The sequence below is a fragment of the Eublepharis macularius genome, chromosome 1 (assembly GCF_028583425.1).
Source record: "Eublepharis macularius isolate TG4126 chromosome 1, MPM_Emac_v1.0, whole genome shotgun sequence".
In the NCBI taxonomy this organism is placed as follows: Eukaryota; Metazoa; Chordata; class Lepidosauria; order Squamata; family Eublepharidae; genus Eublepharis; species Eublepharis macularius.
Window position 1 is genome coordinate 26,446,402 of NC_072790.1, and position 27,189 is coordinate 26,473,590.

Here is a 27,189-nt window from a genome sequence, read left to right on the forward strand (position 1 = left end):
GTGAACGGACCAAAACAGATACACCGTATTGTTTCTCACAGCACCCCAGACACAACTGGTTGAATCCCAACAGTCCATTCCACTAACAGCGTCACTTCCCCCAGTGCAAGTTCTCTTGTGTCAGAAGAAGGATCCCCGTGACGGGGTGAAATGTCTCCATTTGTGGAACGCATTCAGGAATCCAACCCAGTGCTTTGCAGGGGAGCCAGCTTATACGCTCTGGTGCCAGCCATCAAGCATACAGCAAATCCATCAAGCGACATGCATGCTCGGGGGTGCAACCCACCCCCTTAGACAGCCTTTCTCGATCTTCTCGGAGATTGGCATACTCTCCTCAGTATGGGACTGAGAGAGGAAAGTGGCGCATGACATTGCAAGGCAACAAAGGCTTAAGGAACACAAGCACATGAAAGAGAACACTTCCCTAATTGGCAATGCTATCACATCATGCTCAGATCCTATTCCTAGGAGCAGCCGTGGCACAGGAGTGGAAAGGCTTGCACGAAGAATACAGAGCTGTCAAACGGAGCTAGGCAGAGAAAGAGTTTGGCGCATTCACTACGAGCCCAGATGAGGAGGGAGTTGAGGTCCTTCCGCCTCTCACTTACCTTGACAAAGAGCTCAATGTCAGGATCCTTTTCTTCTTCTCCATTAGCAGGAGACGCGTCTGTCATTGTTGACCCCCCCACAAACTAGGAGGTGTTCTCCTCGCACCACGAAGCAACAAAAAAAGTCCCGGTTCAACAACAGCAATGCCTCCTTTCATAGAGGGTGCCCCCAAAGCTTTTATTCCCCTTCCCTAAACCATCCCTTTGCTGCTTTTGTTGGAGGAAAAATAAATAAATCTCCTACTTATAAGAAATCAGCAGAGAGGATGGAGGATGAAAAGAAAAAAGGGACAAAGCAGGAGAAACTGTTCCAAACAGTTCGAAGGAGCAACAAGTGTGGCTGGTGGTGTGTTGTGTTTCAGAGCGCTCGGCTGTCAGAGTTCTGGCTCACGCTGCCAGCCCAAAATAGCCCGGTGGAAGAGAGGAAGGTGGGGTTAACTCACAGGGGAGGAGATAGCTTATTGGTACCCAGGCTAGAGGAACAGCCTCTGGTTTCTTTTTCACCTCACAGGGCAATCTTTCTTTCCCGCTTCTGCACCCTTCCTTTCAGAGCTCTTGCCAAACAGCGGAAAGAGCTTTCTCTGGAACCTTCATCGCACACTCAGAAGCGCACAGAATGCTGCTGGCTGCGTATCAGGTGGGAAAAGGTTCACATTTGTCCACCCAGAAAGCGAAACGGCCTCTGACCTCACCTGATCCAGAGGAGTTAGCCGTGTTGGTCTGTAGCTGCATAATAGTAAAGAGCAGCGCTTTTTTCTGGGAAAAGAGGTGGTGGAACTCAGTGGGTTGCCCTGGGAGAAAATGGTCACATGGCTGGTGGCTCCGCCCCCTGATCTCCAGACAGAGGGGAGTTGAGATTGCCCTCCGCGCCGCTGGAGCAGCGTGGAGGGCAATCTCAACTCCCCTCTGTCTGGAGATCAGGGGGCGGGGCCACCAGCCATGTGACCATTTTCAAGAGGTTCCAGAACTCCGTTCCACCGCGTTCCAGCTGAAAAAAAGCCCTCAGTCAGCCACATACTCTCAGCCTAGCCTACCTCACTGGGTTGTTGTGAGGACAAAATGGAAGAGAGGAGAATTATGTAAGCCACTTTGGGTCCTGACTGGGGAGAAAGGAAGGGTATAAATGAAGTAAAATAAAATACAACAACAATTAAGTATGAAAAGAAAAAGCAGCAGGAAGAAACAGAAGATTTGGGAAACATGCATGCACGGAGTATCATACTGACTTGGCTGCTGAGAATATATGAACACCAAGCAGGGCCTGTAAGATTCAGGCACAGCGATAAAATAGCTATTAAGAATCTGGGAGCAACACAGTCCTTAGCATTTTGTTCACGCCAGTTCACATAAATAATTTCTAAGACAGATTAAAGTGTCTCTTCATAACTTCAGTGGCAGGGAATCTATCACACTCATTCCCACACATGTGAGGGTATTGTGATTAATAATGGCTCACATTTCAATCTGATTTTCCACTGTGCAATCTCTGTATTAGCAGGCAGATAAATATATGAGCTCAATTCAGACATCAAGTCAAACTACAGCGACTAACCGTGGTTACTGTGATTGTCTCACCAAGCCACTAAACCACAGTTAGTCAGGATCCATAAAACCAGGATCCAAAAGCATTGAACTGGGTTCATGATAAGGTTGCCAGGTCCCCTTACCCTCCTGGTGGGGTGGGGATAACACTAATCTTCTCTTTGCTTCTTGCATGTGCACAAAGCACACATGCGCTCCCTAGGGATGCCAAGCCCCCCTACCCTTCTGCTGAGAGGACCCACCACTTACATGTTCGGCATTCCTGGGTGCTGCTCCAGGAAGTGATATCATTGTGCAGCAGTGCTCTCAGGGGTGGCTTGATGGCATCACTCCCAGAGGTGACCTTGTCTCGCCGCCCCAGGAATGTGCCCGGGGCAGCGTTCCCCCATCTTTTCTTCCTCTGCCAGCCAGGTGAGGCGGGGGTGGAGGGTGGGAGCAGAGGATCCCCCACCCCCAGAAGGGGAATGGCATCCCTCATATCTAAATAAATAAATAACTGTAAAACGATCTGTTTAAAGTGCAAATTATGCTTCCAGGCTGCTGGCAGGAGAACAGAGAGGCTCCAAGAGTACAAAAGTTGACCAGCCCTACTCTAGGACATAGAATACAAAACACTGTTCTAAATTTTCTGTCTTCTCTGCCCATTGGAAATGTATGCTCCCAGGCCTGGCCAATGATGTCCCATCATCACATCACTCCCAGGAAGTGACGTCATCACGTCACTCCGGGAGCGCACCCGGGAGGCATGCTGGCTGAATCCTGGTGTGTTCCCCAGCAATGCCTTCACACTCTCCCCAACTACAGAAATGCCTGGCCAGGGTGAAAGCAGTGAAATCAGCAACTGTTGAAGCAGGTGTGTACTGGGAGGAGAAAATTGCACGGGAAAAAGTCCCCGCCTCCTGGCCAAGCCCTACTCCTGGCCTGCCCCCCTCCAAAAAAGAGGGAGGGAGGGAGGAAAATCCCTGCTGCCTCCCCAGCCAGGCCCACTCCGCCATGACTCAGTGAGGATGGGGTATCGCCATCCCCACGCTGCGCACAGCTCAGCTGGACAGAGCACTGCCCTTCTCGTCATCGGGCTGCCTGGCCCTCAAAGAAGGATTGGAGGAAAGGTCTCCCCAGTAGGGGGAGACTTCAGCCAAGGTATAATGCTGAAAAGTCCACACTCCAAAGCTGGCCTTTTCTTTGTGGGAACTGCTCTGGAGATGAGTTGTAATTCCAGGAAATCTCCAGTCCCTATGTGGAGGCTGGCAACCATACTTCCTGCGTATTTTGGGGTACGATGATTGATAATGGTTTATTTCAGTATCTCTTTCTCGATGGGTAATTCCTGGGTTCACAAATTACCCACAGCTGGTTAGATTAAAGAACTGCATCACATGGCATCTGAACTGAGCCACTTGTATCCCAGGGAACATGTGGGCTTCCCCAGCGCCCCTCCCCCAAGGAAATGGTGCAGGACAGCAGGCCGAAGCCCTTTCGCTATGTCGCTATGGTTACAGTCCAGATTGACAAGAACCTTCAGTTCACATCCTTCCATCCCCAGCTCCATGGCTGAATTAATAATAACAACACAATAATTACAATACAATACTGACTTCGTTCGCCGCTCTGAGTGGGGCACTAATCTGCCCAGAAGAGCTGTATATAGAAGCACAGGGTTGTTGTTGTTGTTGTTGTTACATACGGTGGGGACCCCTTCCCGTGTACACTGTAATGTGTAATGGCTACCTACAGTAGGAACTTGAATTTCTTCTTCTGCAGGGCTTTTTTTCTGGGAAAAGAGGTGGTGGAACTCAGTGGGTTGCCCTCGGAGAAAATGGTCACATGGCGGGTGGCCCCGCCTCCTGATCTCCAGACAGAGGAGAGTTTAGATTGCCTTCTGTGCCAGTGGCACGGAGGATAATCTAAACTCCCCTCTGGCTGGAGATCAGGGGGCGGGGCCACCCACCATGTGACCATTTTCAAAGGGTTCCGGAACTCCGTTCCACTGCATTCCCGCTGAAAAAAAGCCCTGCTCTTCTGGCATATTTCTTCAAGTCACTTCTCTAACACAGCCCCAACAGTAGCCCTGTAAGGAAGGGTTCAAGGAGTCCAACTTTTCATTCAGCACACAAGTCAATCAGCAGCAAGGAATAATACATTAACAAATAAGTTACCTCAGCAGCACAAAAGTCTAGAGAAAATCAAAATGATACCCTGAGTGTTTCCAACCATTCAAATTCAAAAGGCTCTTTTCGCTCACCGGGCACTTCGTAAGTGGTCCCCAGTTATTTAAAAAAAGCCACCCAGACTCAGAGCCTTTATTAGGGTTTCCAGGTCCCCTTACCCTCTTGCTGGAAGGGGGGGCAGAACTCACCTTTGTTTGGCCAGTTTGGTGCCCAAATGAGGCCATTGCGAATTGCAGGAGTGCCTCCGGCCTTGTGTGATGACGTCACTTCCGGGAGTGACATTGTCATGCTGCCCCCGGAGCACGCCCAGAAAGTTTGTTCCCCCACCTTCCCACTCTGCTGACCAGGTGAGTGCGGTGGGGGGAAAGAGGATGGGAGTGGGGGATTCCCTGCTCTCATTGGGAGACCTGAGATCTCTAGCCTTTATACTCATAAACCAGGGGCTTCACAATGAAAAAGTCTATCAACAATGTCAAAAATGTGCTGACCAAACTCCAACTCCCAATGTTCACAAGGGCAAAGAAAAGAAGTGATGGGACGGGACGGGATGGGAAAGGGAAGGAAAGAGCTGAACACAGCCAACCAGTATCACAAGATAACTTCTCCTGGGCTGCTTCTATGCAGGGACAGGAAAAGTTGTCCCCGCTATGGAAGCAGCAGAAGCAGGGTGGAGTCCTGTGGATCCACAAGCCCTCTTCTTCTCACACCCCTCGCTGCTTTCCCTTTCATTCCACTTTCATTCCGTTGTATTGGTACATTAGTTCCAAGACCGCTACAATCTCACACGCCCCTGCACTTGATACCTCCCTTTCCCCATCACAGCTGAACCACAATGAAAAGGTGAAGCATGGCACAGCTGAGAAGAAAAATATCCCATCATGGGGCGTAAAAGGGGGAGCACAGGTCCTAGCATGCCATTTCGATGGCAAAGCTTAACTCTGCCCATTCCTCAGATTAGCCACAGGAAAAGTGCTCACACTGATGCTTTTGGGCAGCCCCCCTTTTCCCACACTTTTCAAAGGGGCAGACTATAGAAGCCCCATGAATTGTTTCTGGAATAAGCGTGACGTCATGCGGAGGCTCCCCCACAAAGTGAGGGCTGGCCATACTGTCGTGTCTGTGTACAGCCATGCCATGGTTTGTCTGCAATGTCACTGATGCCACAGTATATTGAATGTTTAATGCTAACCCGATGTATTCTCTCCTTAGCCATGTTCTTTCCATATTATAACTCTTATTTCTCCAGGCCCTCTAGCCAGGAGTGCCCTGTCATGTTATCTCACAGAGCTATGCATCTCCAAGCTAGAGACGACCTTGGAGATCCCAGACGCCTGCTTCTGCTACTTTGCCCATACCCTGGGAACCTATTATTGTGTACTCACTGTTTAGCCATAACTATAAAGGGTTCTCACAGGACCCGTGTAATCTTGCGCGCCAAAAACTGAACAGTTGGTGGAGCGCGGGAAACTCAAGTATAACATAGACTTTTTGTTTTGTTTTGTCACTTCTACCAAGCTCCGTGATGAAGTTCAGACCTGAACTGTAAAGATCCTAATAAAAGCTTTTCTACTGGAATCAATGCGTGTTCACTGGAGAGGGGCTGAGGGATCTACCTGCCAGGAACTGACACATACAGGGCAAAAATCTCCATGTGGAATTGGCTGGGATGTGCATGTAACAGCGTGGTCAACTTGTCCTTTTGTACTGTACTTATATACTATAGAAGGATCCCAAGGTCCAAGGAGACCGAATACAGAAATAATTTTAATTTTATAAATTTTATGAATGAAAGTCCAAGTGCTATTAGTGCAACAATTTAGAGAGAGATTATCGATTTCATTCTACTCCATAATAATTTACAAAAATACAAAACCAATGCTTGACAATTCTTACAATTACAATATCTGATCAGGTAATTACATATGTCAAAAAGTCCAGTGTTTAATCTGTTGTTTCTTCCTTTTGCAGGCAAAAGCCAGACACCACGGGAGCCAAGAGATGGAACAGAGGTCTCCCGGGTTGTTGGCAACGGATGCGCCAGCAATTATAACCAGGGCTTTTTTTCTGGGAAAAGAGGTGGTGGAACTCAGTGGGTTGCCCTCAGAGAAAATGGTCACATGGCTGGTGGCCCCGCCCCCTGATCTCCAGACAGAGGGGAGTTGAGATGGCCCTCCGCGCTGCCGAGCGGCGTGGAGGGCAATCTCAACTCCCCTCTGTCTGGAGATCAGGGGGCGGGGCCACCAGCCATGTGACCATTTTCAAGAGGTTCCGGAACTCCGTTCCCCCGCGTTCCTGCTGAAAAAAAGCCCTGGTTATAACAGCCCGTTTCGCGTTGTCTTGCTTTATCAAGCCTTTCATTTACTGCCTACAACATAGTATTAATACAATAACATTGTATCCAATCAATAATGTAATAATAAATAAATACAAAAATCCATGTTCATCTACTTACATCATCTTCAATAAATATATTCACAACACAGCATAGTTAAATGCCTCCTAAACTCTTTCACAAACTGAAATATTCATTTGTTAAGTATGTGGTCTCAGACAAAGCAACAACAACAACAACAAATATTACAGGAATAAGCACAGAAAAATTTCTTTACCAAATGGTTAGGGCTTAAAAGAACGCATGATTTAAATAGGTAACAAATTATTATTTGTATTGTAGCATCACCTAGGAAACAAAGGCCCTGAGTTGGTACTGTATGAACGTATCAGTCCCGTGAGGCCACAGCAGTTTCCTTTCTAAATATAGGATCGGCAAAACTAGGTAAATGCGAGGAAGTCATCTGTTGCAAATTTACCCACTACTATTTTTAAAAAATACGTGTTTGCTTTACAAGCCATTGTTAGGTGGGCCCAGGGCCAGCTCAAGGTATATTGTCACCACCTTCTGAGTGTTGGGCTAGAACTAGTTTTGCTCAGTGAAACTGGGAAGCTGCTTTATGAATAAAGTCCACACGAGGCTTGTTGCTTTAAGAAAGAAACGTTGTTGAAAGGTTTATCGTTGAAGTAATCCCTACTGGTAAACAAAACAAATCTAACTAATGAGCGTCTCTATTGTAAATCAATCAAATTAAAGCAACATTATAGTCAGAATTGACCAGGCACATAGCACTTTAATACTGTATAGGAAATCCTGTTGAATTAGATTTTAATTATTTATATATGATGCTTTGCCTTCTGTAATCACCTACACAGTGTATATATATTCTCTGTTTATCTTGCTTTATTTGACTATAATGTTGCTTTAATTTGATTGATTTACAACAGAGACACTCATTCGTTAGATTTCACGGCTTGTTTGTTTTTGTTTATTTGTACATTACCGTGATACTCTCCTTTTGTTTACTTTCTAGTTACAAAATCAAAAAGAGTCCAGTAGCACCTTTAAGACTAACCAATTTTATTGCAGAATAAGCTTTCGAGAATCAGGTTCTCTTCGTCAGATGCATGATCCAAACTGGTCAAATACAGAAGAGGAGGGGAGAGAGGGGAGAGAAGGAGACATTTCTAGTTACATAATCCCTACTGGGGCAAGAAAGGCAGAAAAGGCATTCTAGCTAGCTTTCTAGTTTGAGGATGGAGTGAGATGCTGAGAGGTTGTAGGAGAGCGAGAGGAAGGAAGGAAGGAAGAACATTCAGGGTAAACAAATATACAGCAGCAGAACAAAGGAGAGAGGAAACTGACCCATCCACCTAACTAGCTCCGTTGCTTGCTCTGGGATACTGGTGGTCTTGGTGCAAAAAAAATTGTACAGCCTTCCACTTCCAACATGAGGCATGAACACTAGGGTTACCAGCTTCTAGGGGGTGGCTGGAGATCTCCCGGAAATACAACTGAACTCCAAGCCCCAGAGATCAGTTCCCTGGAGAAAATGGCGGCTTTGGAGAGTAGTCTCTACGGTATTCTACCCTGCTGAGGTCCCTTCCCTCCCCAAACCCTCCCCTCTCCAGGCTTCACCCCCCAAATCTCCAGGAATTTTCCAACCTGGAACTGGCAACCCTAAAGAACACTAGGGAATGCTTTGGCCCAGGCCCAGGAGGTGATATCCATGACCATTCCTCCACTGATGTCTGAAAGCAAGCCAAGCTCCTATGGTGCATCCACACTGGCTTTGAGGGTCCTGGCTGGAGAAGCTACCCTAGAGGTGCCATATGCTGCCTGGGGGCAAGAGATTTCCCACCCAAGCAGGCATTGCCCTCCAGCCCACCAATGGCTAGCAGGCTAGTATCGACATTTTTATCCTAACAGATCCTGCCAGACAGATCCTAACAGATCCTGCCAGACCAACCTGGTTTCCTTCTTTGATCGAGTGACCAGCTTGCTGGATCGGGGGAACTCTGTTGACGTGATTTATCTGGATTTCAGTAAAGCTTTTGATAAGGTCCCCCATGACATTCTGATGGGCAAACTGGAAGACTGTGGAGTAGACTATAGGACAGTTCGGTGGATAGGGAACTGGTTGGAGGACCGCACTCAAAGAGTGGTGGTCAACGGCGTTTCATCAGATTGGAGGGAGGTGTCCAGTGGGGTGCCGCAGGGCTCGGTTTTGGGCCCGGTACTTTTCAATATTTTTATCAATGATCTGGATGAAGGAGTGGAAGGGCTGCTCATTAAATTTGCTGATGATACCAAATTGGGAGGGGTAGCAAACACCCAAGAAGATAGAATTAAAATTCAACAAGACCTGAATACTCTGGAGAAGTGGGCAGCTGTGAATAGGATGCAATTCAACAAAGACAAGTGCACAGTATTACATCTGGGCCACAAAAATGAGAAGCACAAATACTGGATGGGGGATACACTTCTGGGCAGTAGTATATGTGAAAGGGATCTTGGGGTAAGAGTGGACTGTGAACTGAATATGAGCAGTCAGTGTGATGCGGTGGCAAAAAAGGCTAATTCAATCCTGGGTTGTATCAAAGGGGCCATAGCGTCGAACTCGCAGGAGGTCATAGCTCCTCTCTATACTGCCTTGGTCAGGCCACACCTGGAGTATTGTGTGCAGTTCTGGAGGCCTCACTTCAAAAAGGATGTGGCCAAAATCGAGAGGGTGCAGAGGAGAGCGACGAGGATGATCAGGGGTCTGGAGACTGAGCCCTACGAGGAAAGGCTGAGGGCCTTGGGAATGTTTAGTTTGGAGAAAAGGAGGTTGAGGGGGGACATGATTGCTCTCTTTAAATATTTGAAAGGCTGTCATTTGGAGGAGGGCAGGGAGCTGTTGGCAGCAGAGGGTAGGACCTGAAGCAACGAGCTTAAATTACATGCAGAAAGGTACTGGCTGGATATTAGGAAAAACTTTTTCACAGTCAGAGTAGTTCAAAAGTGGAATCAGCTGCCTAGGGAGGTGGTGAGCTCCCCCTCACTGGCAGTTTTCAAGAAGAGGCTGGATGAATACTTGTCAGAGATGCTTTAGGCTGATCCTGCACTGGGCAGGGGGTTGGACTAGATGGTCTGTATGGCCCCTTCCAACTCTATGATTCTATGATTCTGTGATTCTATCCCACTCTTCTTCCAAGAAACTCAAGACACTGTACTTAGATTTTTTCTTTCCTCCATTTCCCCTCATAACAACCATTTGAGGTGGGTTAGGCTGAAAGAGAGTGACTGGACCAAGATCACCCAGTGAGCTTCCATGGCAGAGGAGAATTTGAAACCGGGTCTGTTGCGATAGCAACAGAACTTAACTACTCTAGCACACTGGTTCCCATTTTACTTGCTAAGAGTCTCTCTACACGAGACATGTGACACATGAAGAACACGTGTCAGGATATGCAATATTAGCCAGGAAGGGTAGTTTAGGAAGACAGAGCCGGCGGCAGGGCAAAGGCTTTGCTATACACTGGGGCTGTGTGAGGGGGCTGTGAAATGCCAGAAGGGAAACCTCAGCCCATCATAACCTCTCCAGGTCCAAGCCTGGCTCTGGAAGGCAATTCCAGCCCATTTCCATTCCTCACTGCCCTCTGGTTGCCATCCCACACAGTTTGAGACTGGAGAGGTGAAATTGACAGAGACTGGGGAGGCAAAGATGAAATTAACAAATCCTTTGAGAAGCAATCTCCACCAGCTCCGTCTTTTAAAACTATGCTTCCCAGCTAACATTGTGCCTCCTTACCACTTGACGAACATGCACCAAGGCGTCTAGCGTAGAGAGCCTCTCTGTCCTAAGCCTGCCTTCATCACTCTCATGTTACCCTCTCTTCCTCAGCGCCATATACTTTACAGGTAGCCTGAGGAGTTCTGAGAACTGTCTAAGAACATTCTCATATAAACCTAACAAATAGGGTTGCCAACCTCCAGGTGGGGCCTGGATTCCTTCTAGAATTCCATCTGATCTCCACACGACATAGATCAATCCCCCTGGAGAAAATAGGAACTTCAGAGGGCAAACTTTACGCTGTTCCTTAGATTCCAGGTGAGATCCCACCCCAAACTCCCCCTTCCTCAGGCCCATCTTGAAATTTGCAGGAATTTTCAAGGCTGGAGTTGACAACCCAATCAGCAAATTGCTTACCTACAAAATGAAGCATCTGTCACTCATATATTATAGTAGTCAGTTCTTCCTTTTGAATAACTGGAATAATCTAGTAGGAAAACAACAAAGCGCATTCTCATCTTACTGCAACAAATAAAGCTGCTAAGCATAGCCGATTTGTTTTCTTACTGGTCCAATACTACAAAGGTCTAGAATTATACCATGATCCAGTTATACAATATAAATGAATATAAGGCTCAGTTCTGTAAGGGCTTCATAATATCAATACGATCGTGTCAGCCCATGAATAAAACAGGAAGGCAGCTCCAGAAATGGAGTCTGTGCAAGAAGCCTTTATTGAACCTGTCTTGAAGGCCAGCTCGGGTTTCATAGGGCTGATCAAAGCAGTATTCTGCAGCAAAGATTGATTCGGAGAAGGTGAGTGTGAGGCCAAGCGTAAAGCATCAAAGTGCATACTGAAATCCTTTCTCTCACACACATACACAAAGTATATGGCTACTGGGAGCTAGACATAACTGGGTGATCTCTAGACACTACGGTGGAGATCATCTCCCCCTCCAATCCTGTTAACGTTTGTGAAAAAGAAGACAAGTCTGGTAAGGCCATAAAATCCACTGATAAGGCCATTTAGCCAGACAATCCAAGGGGTTAGGGTTGTCAACTTAGGGTTGCCAGGCGAAACCTGGCAACTGGCAGGAGGGCTGGAGGCAGGGATAAGGGGGCATACATGTGACATTGGTGATGTCACCAACATTGGGTCACTCCTGGGTAAAACCTGGAAAGGGTAGCTCTAAGAATCACCAGAAACTCTATGGTAAAACCATAGATTTCCCAGCAACACCTAGAGTTACCCTATGCCACTTCTTGGTTTTACCCAGAAATGACGTAGTGATGCCAGCAGTATCACTGTTTTTTGTTTTTTATCTCCTGCTGCTGCTTGGAGTGGTGGTGTGCAATGGGACTTGCTGGCAGGAGGCCTGGTAAAACTACCCAACCTCCAGGTGGCACCTGCAGGTTTCCAAGAGCTTTTCAGGGCTTTTAATCATCTTAAATTGCTGCCCCGCTCTTCCACAAATGGAAATAAGATTCTGTCAGAGCTACTGAATGCAAAGTTACCAAGCTACCTCCCACCCCAGCACGGCAGTCCCTGCCCTAGCTCAATGGAGCGATGGGAGCAAAAACGGGACGGGGAGAATTCTCCTATGGTTTTTACTCGTAGAGATTGGGCAAGCTCCTACAGAATCCTGGAGGGAATGGTGTTTACCCCAGTCTCACCCCCCCATGCTCCTGCCCCTTAAATGCTCCCAACTGGCATGAATAAAGTGAAATCCAATTCAAAGTCTTGGTTTTGTTCTTTAAAACCCTACATAGCTTGAGACCTTAGTATCTGAAAGATCAATTCTCCCATATGTTCCTAAGATCACAAGCAGAGGTCCTCCTGACTGTTCCATCAACCAAAGAGGTCATCTGGTAGGTACACTACATAGAAACATAGAGCTGGAAGGTGTCCCCAAAGGTCATCTAGTCCAACCCATGCGCAATGCAGGAAATTCACAGCTATCTTCCCTCCTCACTCCCGTAGTGACCCCTGCTGTATGCCCAGAGGAAGGAAAAAACCCTCCAGGATCCATGACCAATCTAGCCCGGAGGGGAAAAATGTCTTGACCCCCAAATGGTGATTGTCATTATCCTGGGCATATAATAGAGGGCCCTGAGAGCCTAACAGTGGCTCATCCCTTCATGTTCTCCATCTCACAATCTTCATGCATTCATGCTGAGTCACAGAATCAGCAATGCTAAGAGGTGGCTATCTAGCCTTTTCTTAAATACCTCCAAGGAAGAAGAGCCCACCACCTCCCAAGGAAGCCTATTCCACTAAGGAACTGCTCTGTCAAAAAGTTCTTCCTGATGTTAAGCCAAAAACTCTTTTGCTTTAATTTTAAGCCATTGCTTCTGCTCTGACCCTCTGACCCGACCTTTCCTCTCCAGGCTAAACATACACAGCTCTTCCAACCTTTCCTCATAGGATTTGGTCTCCAGACCCTTCACCATCTTTGTTGCCCACTTTTGGACATGTTCCAGTTTGTCAACATTCTTCTTAATTTGTGGTGTCCAAAATGGAACACAGTACTCCAAGCGAGGTCTAACCAGAGCAGAATAAAGTGATATCATCACTTCACATGATCTGGACACTATACTTCTGTTGATAAAGCCTAAGATCATATTTGCCTTTTTAGCCACCGCATCACACTGCTGACTCATGTTCAGTGTATGATCTACTAAGACCCCTAGATCCTTTGCACATGTTCTACTGCCAAGACAAGTCTCTCCCATTCTATAATTAAGCTTTTTGATTTTTCCTACCTAAATGCAGAACTTTACATTTTTCTCTGTTGAAATTCATTTTGTTAGTTTTAGCCCAGTTTTCCAGCCTATCAAGATCACTTTGTATCTTGACTCTGTCTTCTACTGTGTTTGCAACCCCTCCAAATTTAGTATCATCTGCAAATTTAATGAGCATTCCCTCTATTCCTGCATCCAGGGCTCATTTCGAGGGGGAACGCGCAGGAATGCAGTTCTGGTAGTTCCCCAAAGAGGTCACATGTCAGGTGGCCCTGCCCACCTGACTCTTGGCCATTTTGGGTCCATTTCATCCTGGATTGGGGCCGAAATGGCCTGGATCGGGCCTCTGATGGATGGTGGGTCACTCTCCTGTTCAGCAGCAGCCCGATCCTGACCATGTTGGTCCCCTTTTAGGCCATTTTCAGCCCCTTTTTGCCATTTTGGGCCCAATTTTGGCCCTGAATGGCCAGGATTGGGTCCAAAACAGCCAGGATAGGTGATGTCAGAAAGAGTGGCATATGCAAATCAGTTATGCTAAGAACTCATTTCCGGTGATGGCAAGGGGCGTGGCATACGCTAATGAGTTATGCTAATGAGGTATGCTAATGAGTTCCTCCAGCTCTTTTTCTACGAAATGACCCCTGCCTGCATCCAAGTCATTTCTAAAGATGTTGAACAACTCAGGGCCCAGGACAGATCCCTGAGGAACTCCACTCATAGTTCCTCTCCAAGAGGATGAAGAACCCTTTACAAGCACTCTTTGAGTGTGATCTGTCAACCAGTTACAAATCCACCTAACAGCAGTAGGAACTAAACCACATCTTACCAACTTGTCAACAAGAATATCGTGTGGAACTTTACTGAAATCAAGATAAACTATGTCTACAGCATTCCCCATATCCACCAAGCTGGTCATGCTCTCAGAAAAGGAGATAAGGTTAGTCGGACATGACTCATTCTTGAGAAACCCAGGCTGTCTCGTAGAGCCAAGCTACAAGAGACGAATTACATGAGGACGCCCATATGAAGGGAGTCGCAATGTTAGCCGGAAAGCTGAGTTTTAAAAGAGAACAGAAGGCTTTGTCAATTTCCTTTCTCTAGAAAGCCTGCAAAGATTGCTTCCCTTCACGTGGATGTCCTCAGGTAATTTGTCTCTTGTAGCTTGGCTCTTAGTAATCACAGCTGTCTTTTCTAAATGCTCAAGGAGTGACTGTTCAATGATTTGTTCCAAAACCTTTTCAGGTATGGACCTCAAGCTGATGGATCAATCGCTACCTGAATCTTCCCTTATCCCCATCTTCTAAAAAGGGCCTTTTCGGGGGCAGCCCCATGATTACGGAACAACCTCCCCAGTGAGGTGCTTGTGGCCCCTCACTCTTGTTGAAGCTGAAGACAGTTTTATTTAGGATGGTCTTTGATAAGCTTTCTACTTACTGGTAGTTTTAAAGTGTGGTTGTAAATTGAGGTCTTTTTATGTATGTTCATGTTTGTTATAAGCTGCTGGGAGTGCTGTAATGTAGAAAGGTGACTAGTAAATGTTTTAAATAAAATAAACAAAATAAAATCTCCCCTATCTCTGATCATCTAAAGCTTGAATAAATTTGTTAACAGCGATGACGCTATGCAATGATCTGTTTCTTCCAAATTTGTTGCAACATGTTGACTCCTTTTCAGTACATGCCTGAATATCATTGGACTCCGGAGCTGCTTCTTCTCCACCCAGAGAGGACAACTATTAGACAACACAGTCTACAAAGCCTTAGCACATGTTAAGCTCAGCATGTATTTCACAGCCACCGGATTATTTATTAGCCATGTTTCTTTAAAAAAGATAATCTCCAAACATTTTAGCTTATAAAATACTTGCAAACATGTCAGCATTCATGTCATTACAGCAAGCACTAAAGAGTATTCCCGTAAATCCTGTCTTCTGACGTTTGCTGTTACGGCTTCTAGAGGGCGCTATTTTACTATTCGAAACCGTTGGCCTGAAAAAATGAGTGAATGAATACAAAGGAACAGAAACCTAAGGCCCGAATCTTGAAATCTTTTACTCAATACGGCCTAGATTTACAGGGATAGTAAATCTCTGCCTGGGATGTATTAGATGTAGTCTCACGTGACTGAAGGTTTTCTATACCACAAAACAAAACAAAACAAAACCACCTTCTATGTAAAAAAGCCAAATGTTAGGGAACAGGAATCTAGTCTAGCCTTCCCCCTGACATGCTAGTTTTCTACGGGCAGTGGATTTTCTTTTCTTTTCTTGTAGGAAGGGGCATTCAGCCCTGTGAGCCCCACTTACAAGCTGAAGTAACACAGCCCACAGATTTCTTTCCACCTTGGTGAGAACTCAGCCCAAGTTGTATCAGTGACATTAGAACTTTACAAGGCATACAGATCAGCTTATTTATGAAGGAAATACATTTCAGTGGTACAACTCTGTGTGTATTTAGTGCTTAGGAGAAAAATTGCTTTTACTTGGCTTGATCAGGGCTCATTTCGAGGGGGAACGCGCAAGAATGCAGTTCCGGTAGTTCCCCAAAGAGGTCACATGACAGGTGGCCCCGCCCACCTGACTCTCAGCCATTTTGGGCTCGTTTCAGCCTGGATTGGGGCCGAAACAGCCTGGATCATGCCTCTTGACGGGTGGTGGATCACTCTCCCGCTCAGCAGTGGCCCAGTCCTGACCATTTTGGGCCCCTTTTCAGCCATTTTCAGCCCCTTTTTGCCATTTTGGGCCCAATTTCAGTCCTGAATGGCCAGGATTGGGTCCAAAACAGCCAGGATAGGTGATGTCAGGGTGTGTGGCATATGCAAATCAGTTATGCCAATGACACACTTCCAGTGATGGCAAGAGGCAAGGCATATGCTAATAAGTTATGCTAATAAGCTATGCTAATGAGTTCCTCCAGCTCTTTTTCTATGAAATGACCCCTGGGCTTGATACTGTAGAGACCTTTGTAACAATACCAGGCTTTGAGTTCTAAAGATGAAAAATGCTAGAGATAAAACCTGGGCCAGCAGAGCAAGTGACCATCCTTGGGTTGCCAACCTCCAGGCAGGGCCTGGAGATATTATGACTGATCTCCAAACTACAGAGATCCATTCCCCCAGAAGAAATGGCAGTTTTAGAGGGTGGGCACTATGGCATTCTACCTGCGGAGGTCCCTCCCTCCCTCCCTGGGTTCTACCCCCAGATCTCCAGGAATTTCTCAGCTTGGAATTGGCAAATGTAGGCCATTCCCTGTAATCCTAAACATGCAGCCAGATATGATGGAAAGCACCGTATACAGGCTAAATGGTATTATTATAACTATTATTTTACAAGTCTTGAGCCTTGCTTCAAATTATGTTTCTTTTCCTGCTTTCCAGATGTACAGTAGATATCTGCAAATTTGAGACTCACAGTTTACTCATTCAAGGACCATGATTTGATCACAGGACATGGCGCACAACCCCATTTTTATTCCAACCATGCCGTGATCATGATCATCGCATTCTGCAGGAAATGTGGTTCTTCTGTTGGGAGGCAGCAGAAGCCTGCCTCCCAATCTTCTCAGATTTTCATCCTTTGTGGCAACTCCTATCACCGACCACCTGATCCTTTTCACTGGAGAGGCTGGGAACTGAACTTGGGACCTTCGGCATGCCAAACTGGTGCTCCATCCCTAAGAGTCCCTCTACATGAGATGCCTCTGTGCATGTTCATCAAGTGTAGGGAGACACAATGTTAGCCGGGAAGCATAGTTTTAAAAGACAGAGCTGGCGGAGATTGTTCCTCAGAGGGTTTGTTAATTTCATCTTCACCTCCTGGAAGGCTCTGTCAATTTCACCTCTCCAGTCTCAAACTGTGTGGGATCGCAACCAGAGGGCAGCAAGGAATGGAAATGGGCTGGAGCTGCCTTCCAGAGCCGGGCTTGGACCTGGAGAGGTTATAATGGGCTGAAGTTTCCCTTCTGGCATTTTGCAGCCCATTCACACGGCTCCAGCGTATAGCCTTTGCCCTGCCGCCAGCTCTATCTTTTTCAACTGCCCTTGCTGGCTAACATTGCATCTCCCGACACGTGTTCTTCATGTATCAGATATCTCGTGTAAAGAGACTCTAAATCACAGCCCATCCCATGATGCATATTAATCACATCCTGCCTTCCTTAAGGTCTAGTGTTGCTGTAACGCGTATCCAGACAGACAGCCCAGTCCAATTGAAAATGATCACAAGAAATTTCCACAGATGGGTTTTCCTGAATCTGAATGATGCCTTGGCAGACGCATTGGTGAAGGGCAGCGTATGTCCCACATCACATACAGTGCCAAACACATCCCTGGTGCCCTCCTGTCCATCAGTACTGACCAACCATTGGCAGGAAAGGGCTGGATGCCTTTCCTGTTAGCAGAAGTCTCGCATCCTCTGTGTGGCAGTCAAGATTCTGCAACTGTGCATGAGAACGGCAACCTGTGATTGTATAGACCCTGAATCCAGAATCCCCAGCACAATATTACATTGAATTGGCTGGTGTCCAGCAACGCCAGCCTTTTGTCCACCCTCACCACCAGCCCTGCAGCAGCAGGCACCCCCTTTAGGTCCTGCAGCACAGCCTCTGGCAGTACCTCAGTTGCAGGAGCCCCTACAGGCCTCCAGGCCTCTCCCACCCTTAGGCCAGTTGCAGCCGACGCCCAGGCACAACTCTGGGGAACAGCCTGCAGCCACTCAGCAGACTCACCTGTCTCCTGCAGTTGCCCAGATGGCTCCACTTCATCCAGGCTCACACGAGGTTGCCATCAGCACAAGGCAGGCAGGCGCAGGCCCCAAGATGCCAAGGGAGCCACTGGGGAAGGTTCAGAAGCAGCAGGGGCGAGCCAGGCAGAGAGCAGACCAAATGCCACACCCTAGGTGGGGATGGAGGGGGTGGAGCCAGGAGACTACAGAGTCTACCCAGCCCTCCTATCAGATAGGCTGGGAGCAGGGCCAGTCAGGGAGACGGGGTGACGATTGGGGCCAGAGCCAGGGAGGTGGGGCCAGGGGAGGCCTTTAAATTCAGGTTCCTGTGAAGGCCGAGGAGGATTTTGCAGGGAGAGACAGCTGGAGCATGCTGCTACTCCCAGGGCAGGAGAAGGAACAAGGTGGTGCAACCCCCTTCCCTGCCCATCTGAGGCCGGAGGACACCTGCCTGGAGAGTTGGTAGGATGGCAGGCCAGCAGGAGAGGGTGCCAGTGAGGGAGGATCCTCACAGCTGGTTTGTATTGGCTATGCAGGCAACACATTCCTCGTCAACTGAGAGCCAAGCTACAAGTGATGCCTTACACAGGTTGGACACTTGTCAGCTTACCTCATGTTTTGATGGGAAATGTAGGCGTCCTGGTTTTACATCTTGGCTCTCCATTACAGCTGCAAGACCAGGATGCCTACATTTCCCATCAAAACTTGAAGGAAGCTGACAAGTGTCCAACCTGTGTCAGGCGTCACTTGTAGCTTGGCTCTGAGAATGGTCTCCTCCTTCCATGAATAATCTCCTGAAAATAAGAATCAACAAGAGAATGAAGCTCGGGAGTGGAATCTAGGATGCCAGCATGCTCACAGGCCACACTATCCTATCTTTTTGAATGTAGCTTTTTAATTTAATTTAATTTAATTTATACTCTGCCTTTCCCCCCAACGGGGACCCAAAGTGGCTTATATGGTTCTCCTCTCCTCCATTTTATTCTCACATCAGTCCTGTGAGGTAGGTCAGGCTGAGTGGGGCCGATTCCACACGACATTGCGCAAAACTCGCATGAGAAAACACGATCTTCCACGTTTTTTCCGGCATGTTCCGCAACGTCCCAGCTTCAGGTAAGCCGTGTGGAATCAGCGAGTGTGTGACTGGCCCAAAGTCACCCAGTGAGCTTCCGACAGAGTGGGAATCTAAGTCTCCCAGATCCAATCCAGTACTCTAACCACTACACAACACTGCCTCTCGTGAATTGAAGCGGTAGCCCTCAACCTCTCCCCGGGCTTTTCATGAGGGGAGCTTCTGAGCACATGAAGCTGTCTTAGATAGAAGCAAACCATCAGTCCTTCAAGGTCAGTATTGTCTACTCAGGCTAGCAGCAGTAAGTAGACATCTTTCATATTGTAGACCTGATCCTTTTAACTGGAGATGCCAGGGACTGAACCTGCGACCTTCTGCATGCCAAGCAGATGCTCTGCCACTGCCCCAAGAGAAACCATGGCACATTTCTCCTTCAAATTTTTTTGTGTGTCCCAAAAACTTTAATCCAAGGCCAAAATGTCTTCCTCTGAAGACATTTGTGGAACACCAAGATATTGTGTTGATTTTTTTTCTTGTATACTAATGACTTCTAATCTTTCCCTTAGGTGTGGTCTAGCTGCCACCAGATAATATCCTACCTGCTGGCGGTGAACTTTGCTATGGGCTATATCCAGGGCTTTTTTTCAGCTGGAACGCGGTGGAACGGAGATCCGGAACCGCTTGAAAATGGTCACATGGCTGGTAGCCCTGCCCCCTGATCTCTAGACGGGGGGAGTTGAGATTGCCCGGAGGGCAATCTAAACTCCCCTCTGTCTGGAGATCAGGGGGCGGGGTCACCAGCCATGTGACCATTTTCTCCGAGGGCAACCCACTGAGTTCCACCACCTCTTTTCCCAGAAAAAAAGCCCTGGCTATATCACTGTTTCACTTTCCTTAGAGATCAGCCTAATGCCACACCTTGATACTTTTGTGCTAAAGTTTCCACAAAGTTTGCCAAGCCAATTAGCTCATTTTATGTTCTCCTCAGGGAACGCCAATACAATCTAAAACAAATAATGCCACTATATTTGATTCAAAAGGCTTCCATTTTTATGCCCAGACAAACGGATTTATTTGTATTTCCTTCTCCAGCTCCGATTTCCAACTTAAAAATAAAATCCACTCTGTCCACAAAACCAACACAAGAGACCAGTTTATTTAATAATGGGGCACCCACCGTAGATACTCTGAGTGGATGGCTTCTCTTAAGGGCTTTTTGAATCACCATACAATAGGATGAGAATAAAATCATTCCACACTCATAGTAACAAGGACAGATGTCATGCACCACAGACTAATGAGTGTGTATATTCACAAGTGCACACTAAACCTTAGGATAAGGTGGGTTTTAAGTTTATATATACCCAGGTATGCCCTGACCTAGAGAGCCCAGGCTACTTCAATCTTGCCAAATCTCGGAAGCTAAGCAGGTTCAGTTCTGGTCAGTATTTGGATGGGAGACCATCATGGAAGGCCAGAGTTGCTATACAGAGGCAGACAAACCACCTCTCAGTGTCTCTTTCCTTGAAAACCCTGTGGGGTCATCATAAATCAGCTGTGACATGACAGCAAAAAAAAAATACCCAGGACTGTTTCAAAATGACTTCTTGGAAATAGGATACAATTCAGCAAAGACAAGTGCACAGTATTACATCTGGGCCACAAAAATGGAAAGCACAAATACTGGATGGGGGATACACTTCTGGGCAGTAGTATATGTGAAAGGGATCTTGGGGTAAGAGTGGACTGTAAACTGAATATGAGCAGTCAGTGTGATGCGGTGGCAAAAAAGGCTAATTCAGTCCTGGGTTGTATCAAAGGGGCCATAACATCGAAGTTGCAGGTGGTCATAGCCCCTCTCTATACTGCCTTGGTCAGGCCACACCTGGAGTATTGTGTGCAGTTCTGGAGGCCTCACTTCAAAAAGGATGTGGACAAAATCGATAGGGTGCAGAGGAGAGCGATGAGAATGATCAGGGGTCTGGAGACTGAGCCCTACGAGGAAAGGCTGAGGGCCTTGGGAATGTTTAGTTTGGAGAAGAGGAGGTTGAGGGGGGACATGATTGCTCTCTTTAAATATTTGAAAGGCTGTCATTTGGAGGAGGGCAAGGAGCTGTTCCAGTTGGCAGCAGAGGGTAGGACGCGAAGCAATGGGCTTAAATTACATGCACAAAGGTACCGGCTGGATATTAGGAAAAACTTTTTCACGGTAAGAGTAGTTCAAAAGTGGAATCAGCTGCCTAGGGAGGTGGTGAGCTCCCCTTCACTGACAGCTTTCAAGAAGAGGCTGGATGAATCTTTGTCAGAGATGCTTTAGGCTGATCCTGCACTGGGCAGAGGGTTGGACTAGATGGTCTGTATGACCCCTTCCAACTCTATGATTCTATGAAATGAAGAGGAAGCAATTCTGTATCGGAACTTCAGTTTTTACTGGCAACAAAGTAAAGGCAGCAAGAATACCCCTTCAAAACCAGCCCCCAAAGATGCTTTCTGGTCTGAACAGAACCTGAGAATAGCCTCCCAGCATGGGGATGTGTGAAAAGCATACCCCAAATACAGGGAGATGGTAAGGATGTGAAAGAACCACCAAAGTTATTGTGGAACCATCTCAAGGTGGCGTGTATGATGGCAGATCACCTCAGCTGGAATGGTGCAGTTGGAGAATTGTAAGCTAGCAGAAGAGCTAGGGAAGAAATTTACTAGGCTACAGAAAGAGAAGCTATGGAAGGGAAAAGGAAGAGTTGGGGGATTCATAGCAGCTGGGGTGAGGTCTCCTTTATCAGGTTCAGCAGTGTGGTGGTGGAAAACTTTTTGGGGGGGGACTGTTTAACCATGCAGTCCTTTTTGTTTGTTTGTTTGTTAATAAATTTTTATTGGATGGGTCAATATATAATCAAATTCAAATACAAATACACTCCATTTCAATACCCCTGTATATATTTCCCCACCCCCTCCCCTCCCTCCTTTTCAATAATGACTTCCAACAGCACTCCAACCCCCCCGTTATTAATAATACCTTATTACTATATTAATATTATTCTTTTCTTACTATTAGTAAAGATCTTAGTTATATCTTATCTTACTTAATTTCTTTAAAACCCCTCGAAAGACCGTAATTGTCCCTTAACATCCCATTTCTTTTCCATATATTTTTTCAGCTTTTTCCAATCTTCCAAAAATGCTTCTGGATCTTGCTCCTTCAAATTTCTTGTTAGTTTGTCCATTTCAGCCATGTACAACAATTTCCTTGTCCACTCTTCAATTTCAGGTATTTCTTCTCTCTTCCAGTACTGAGCATATATTTTTCTAGCTGCTGATATCATATAATATAACAATATCTTATCACTTCTATTAACATCTTCCAAATGCAATGATAATAACAACATTTCTGGATTTCTTGCAACATTATAACAAAGTATCAAAGACATCTCAGTACATATTTTGGTCCAAAAGTCTCTAGCCTTACGACAAGTCCACCACATATGAAATAGAGAACCTTCATGCTCCTTACATTTCCAACACTTATTGGATAGCTGTTTGTTGGCTATGGCTAATTTTTTTGGTGTTAAGTACCATCTATATAACATTTTATAGCCATTCTCCCTAATACTGGTACATGTTGATATTTTTAAAGTATTTTTCCATAATTGTTCCCATGCTTCCATCGTTATTTCATTATTACAGTTTATAGCCCACTTTACCATTTGCACCTTAACTGTTTCATCTTCTGTAAACCACTTCAATAGCAATTTATACATTTTAGAAATTATTTTATTATTACCTCCCAACAATAATTCTTCTAACTCTGAATTCTTGGTTCTAAAGCCTGTTTTCCTTTGGTCTGAGTCAACTAAGTCTTTAATTTGTCTATATTGCAACCAACCATATTTAAAAGGCAACTCCTCATTTGGTTTAAGCTTCAACTCATTATCTGTTACTTCTGTTAAATCTTTGAGGGTAAGCCATTCCTTTCCTTTATATTCTAAGTTTGGGTTGATCACCTCAGCTGATATAATCCACAGTGGTTTCTTCTGGTCTATAAATTTTTTGTACTTTAGCCAAGTCGATAATAAATTTCTTCTTAAGTAGTGGTGCTGGAACATTGCGTCTATTTTGTGCTTTTCATACCACATATATGCATGCCATCCAAAAGGTTTATTATAGCCTTCCAAAGTTAGTAATTTATGATTGGTTAAAGACACCCATTCTTTTAGCCAAACGAGGCATATCGCTTCATGATAAAGTCGAAGATCAGGTAACTGCATTCCGCCCCTTTCCTTGGCATCACAAAGAACTTTCATTTTTACTCTTGGTTTCTTTCCTGCCCACACAAATTCCGATATTTTCGTCTGCCATTTTTCAAATTGTTTTTTGTCTTTTATAATCGGTATTGTCTGCATTAGGAACATCGTTCTAGGTAACACATTCGTCTTAACTGTGGCAATTCGACCTAACCACGATAGGTTTATTCCATTTTATCATATCCCTTTCTATTTGTGTCCAGAGCTTTACATAGTTGTTCTTAAATAAATCAATATTTTTCGCTGTTAGCTCTATTCCCAGATATTTAGTCTTATGTACCACTTCACACTCTGTTAATTCACTCAGTTCATGTTGCTTCTTTTTGGTCATATTCTTGGTTATTATTTTTGACTTCTTTTTGTTTATATAAAAACCTGCCAGATCTCCAAATTCCTTAATTCTCTCAAGTACTCCAAATTCTTTAATTCTCTCTTTAACCATGCAGTCCTGAAAGCCTTCCTTTTACCTCAAAAAGTTCACGAGCATTTAGGTCATGCAGTTTGAGAGAAGGTGTAAGGATCGCCTTATCGAGAGTCACTTTGAGGTCCATGTTAATCTATGGCTAGGAGATGGCCCTCTTTTTTGTTAACTTAGGAAGGCAGTTTGATTGTCCTATCTGATGGCATCTTCCTGGATATTTAAGAACAGGCTTTGGCAGTCCACAGGTCATCCTGGCTCTTTGCTTTAGGATGATCTCAGTGAGTCACAAGACAGGCTTTTGGGCACAGCGGTTTCGCAACTTATAGCAAAGTTGTGAAATTTCGGACGAGGAGAGCGCTGACTCTCAAAAGCTCAAAACCCTGGGAATCTAGTTGGTCTTTAAGGTGCTACTGGACCCATATCTTGCTCAACTTACAGCAAGACAGTGTCGAGGCATTTTGATTTCCTTGAAAGGTCAGTAGAAGTTCTCTTGGCCTGACCGAGATGGAGTCTGAGTCGTCCTATGGCTGTGTCATTGAGCAAACCAGAGTGTAGTTTTGACCTGCACTGCCTAATGGCACTGTCTTCTCTCCATAATTTTATAGCAGTTGACGAGAATATTTCTGCTGAATAGCTTGAGTCCAATAGCACCTATAAGACTAACAAAATTTGTGATGGGTTATGAGCTTTCACCTATAAGACTAACAAAATTTGTGGTGGGTAGCTTTCATGAGAAGTGAGCTGTGGCTCATGAAACTCATACCCTACCACAAATTTTGTTAGTCTTATAGGTGCTACTGGACTCTTGCTCTTTTCTACTGCTACAGACAGACTAACACAGCTACCCATCTTGAATAGCTTGGACAACTTTACCAGGTACTGTCTGTTGAGATGCAATCAAACTTGCCCCAGTTCTGTATTAATGCTATTGCCATCTCCCCCTCCAGTTCTTCCTATTCTTCTGTGCATGGGGACGGGAGCACTGGAGAGAAAGGACTGTGCTTTATGGTTTGTGATATCAGTTCTGCCATTTGGGATGTTCTTATAACTAGCAATCATGGCTATTACAAAATATCAGTCAATTAGAATGAGTAAACATATCACATCGTTTAGAAGCTCATCTATTGCATCAGTGAATCTTGGGTATTGACGCAGGACACATTTAATATTGCTCCTGTGGGACACATGAACACATGAGCTACATTATACTGGCCCTTCAAGTCCAGTGTTGTTTACTCAAACTGCCAGCAGCTCTCCAGGGCGTTGGGTAGAAGCCTTTCAGATCACCTGCTCACTGACGCTTTGAGTTGGAGATGCTGGGGATTGAACCTGGGACCTTCTGCATGCCAAGCAGATGCTTTACCACTGAGCCATGACCTCTCCCCTAGCAAGAGAGACATCCATAAGCACTTATTAGAATGCCCTTCTTACGGCACAATCCTAGTTAGAATTCAAAGGACCAGAAACACTCAGGGGGCTTCATTGCACGTAATGCTATTGAGGACTGGGCTGTTACTTCTGTAATAGTTCTGATGCTATTCATACAAAGTCTACGAAGTGTCAGTCGTTACAGCTGTCTGCTCTACAGTCATAAACGTCACAGTTTGAGGGATTGTTCATATCAGGAAAGAATCTGAGGCCCTTGCCTTTTACTAAAGGAACTGTTGTACAATTCCAGAACTAAGGATCCTATTCCCCCATTGGGGGCAGGGATCCCCCGCTTTTACCCTCCACCACCCCCTGCCACCATTCACAGGGGAGAAGGAACGAGGTTCCCGGGTGCACTCCTGGGGGTGGCATGATGATGTCAGTCCCAGGAATGACGTCACTGCACCACCCCGAGAGTGTGCGCGCTTTGCAGTGGGTTGATTTGGGCCTCAAACAGGTCTGATTCAGCCCACTTGAGGCTCAAATTGGCCCATTGCGGAGTGCGCACGTGCTCCTGCACCTGCGCAGTGATGTCACCTGGAAGTGCTGTCACTAAAGGTGATATCATCACACGGGTGTAGGGCCACACACGTGAGTGAAACATGCTGGGGTCACAAGACAGGTCAGTGCCAGGTCCCCAGCCTCCCGCTAGGACAGTAAGGGGATGTGGCGACCCCATCAAGAACGCAGCGGAGTGGATCCGCCAGATCTCCTGATTTCAAACTACAGAATTTATCTGACCACAGAAGGTCACAAGAGCTCCTCTATATCCAAATTATGAGGGACAGATCCAGCAAATATGACACAGCCGTACTGTCTACATACCGGAAGCATGCTAGAGCCACCTTCATTTGTCCATTGGAGGGTGTTTTTTATTTATTTGTTTACTTCTTTTTATACTGTGCTTTTCTCCCTAACCGCCTTGACCTTGATAGCCCAAGAGAGCATGGTTTTGTCAGATCTCAGAAGCTAAGCAGGGTCGGCCTAGTAATTGGATGGGAGACCTATTGCAGAGGCAGGCAATGGCAAACCACCTCTGTTAGTCTCTTGCCATGAAAACTCCATCAGGGGTCAGCAATGACTCGAGGGCAGGGTTTCATTCATTTTCCCCAATAGGGATGCAAAGCAGCTTACATCATTCTCTTCTCCATTTTAATATCACAACAACCCTGTGAGGTAGTTCAGTCTGAAAGTGTATGATTAGCCCAAGAACACCCACTGAACTTCCGTGGCAGAGAGGGGACCCAAAACTGGGTTTCCCAGATCCTAGTCTGACGCGCTAGCCACAACACCACACTGGGAGGCATATTTCAATTGGGAGAATCATAGAAATATGTCTGGTGGTTCAGCTAGAGATTTAAGGGAATCATAGTCTTTAGATTCATAGTAGAAAACATGATTGAACTAGTATATTGCTAAATCCTGTAAAGACCCCCTCCCCAGTTTCTATCAGTGAGACTGCTGCTGTTTTCTCCATCTCCCACCCATAGAAATGTTTATTGGGGCTGGGTAAAGTGAGACCATCATACAGGGTTATTTTATGATTCAACTGTATGATATTTATGATTTAAAAGTAAATTTTAATTTATTTATTTATTTATTTATTTATTTATTTTATTTTTAACCCGCCCTCCCTGCAAGCGGGCTCAGGACGAGGTACAACATTGATTAAAATACAACTTTAAATCAATTATAAAAACAGATAAAACACTGTGCCCCTTTCGGGGCAACCAGCGGGAGTGGACTCTCCATGCTCCTTGTAGAGGGAGACCGGTGGAAGGCTCAGCAATGATGGGCTAAAATTAGCCTCCACCATATGCCTGGCATAACATCTCTGTCTTACAGGCCCACCTAAATGATACAAGATCCTGGCAGGCCCAAGTGTCCTCAAACAGAGAATTCTACCAGGTTGGGGCCAGGCCCAAAAAGGCCCCGGCCCTGGTAGAGGCCAGCCGAGCCTCCCTAGGGCCAGGGACCACCAGTAGACGTTTTCCAGTTGAATGAAGTGCTCTCTGGGGCACATACAGGGAGAGACGGTCCCTTAGGTATGCTGGTCCCAGTCCTAGGGCTTAATAGGTCA

The 27,189-nt window shown here is 45.9% G+C and overlaps 1 protein-coding gene across 2 annotated transcripts in view; it reads right to left on the minus strand.

Moving 5' to 3' along the window:
* Positions 1–27,189, minus strand: part of CLIC5 (chloride intracellular channel 5) — a 120,262-nt gene that overhangs the window by 78,113 nt on the left and 14,960 nt on the right. The window contains exon 1 of one of the 2 annotated variants that reach the window (XM_054996827.1): positions 609–959. The exons of the other annotated variant lie outside the window; for it this stretch is intronic. Within the exon in view, the coding sequence (XP_054852802.1) occupies positions 609–674 (66 nt within the window). The 5' untranslated portion in view covers positions 675–959. Of the gene's footprint in view, positions 1–608; positions 960–27,189 lie in introns of those variants that run through there. 2 annotated transcript variants of the gene reach the window in all.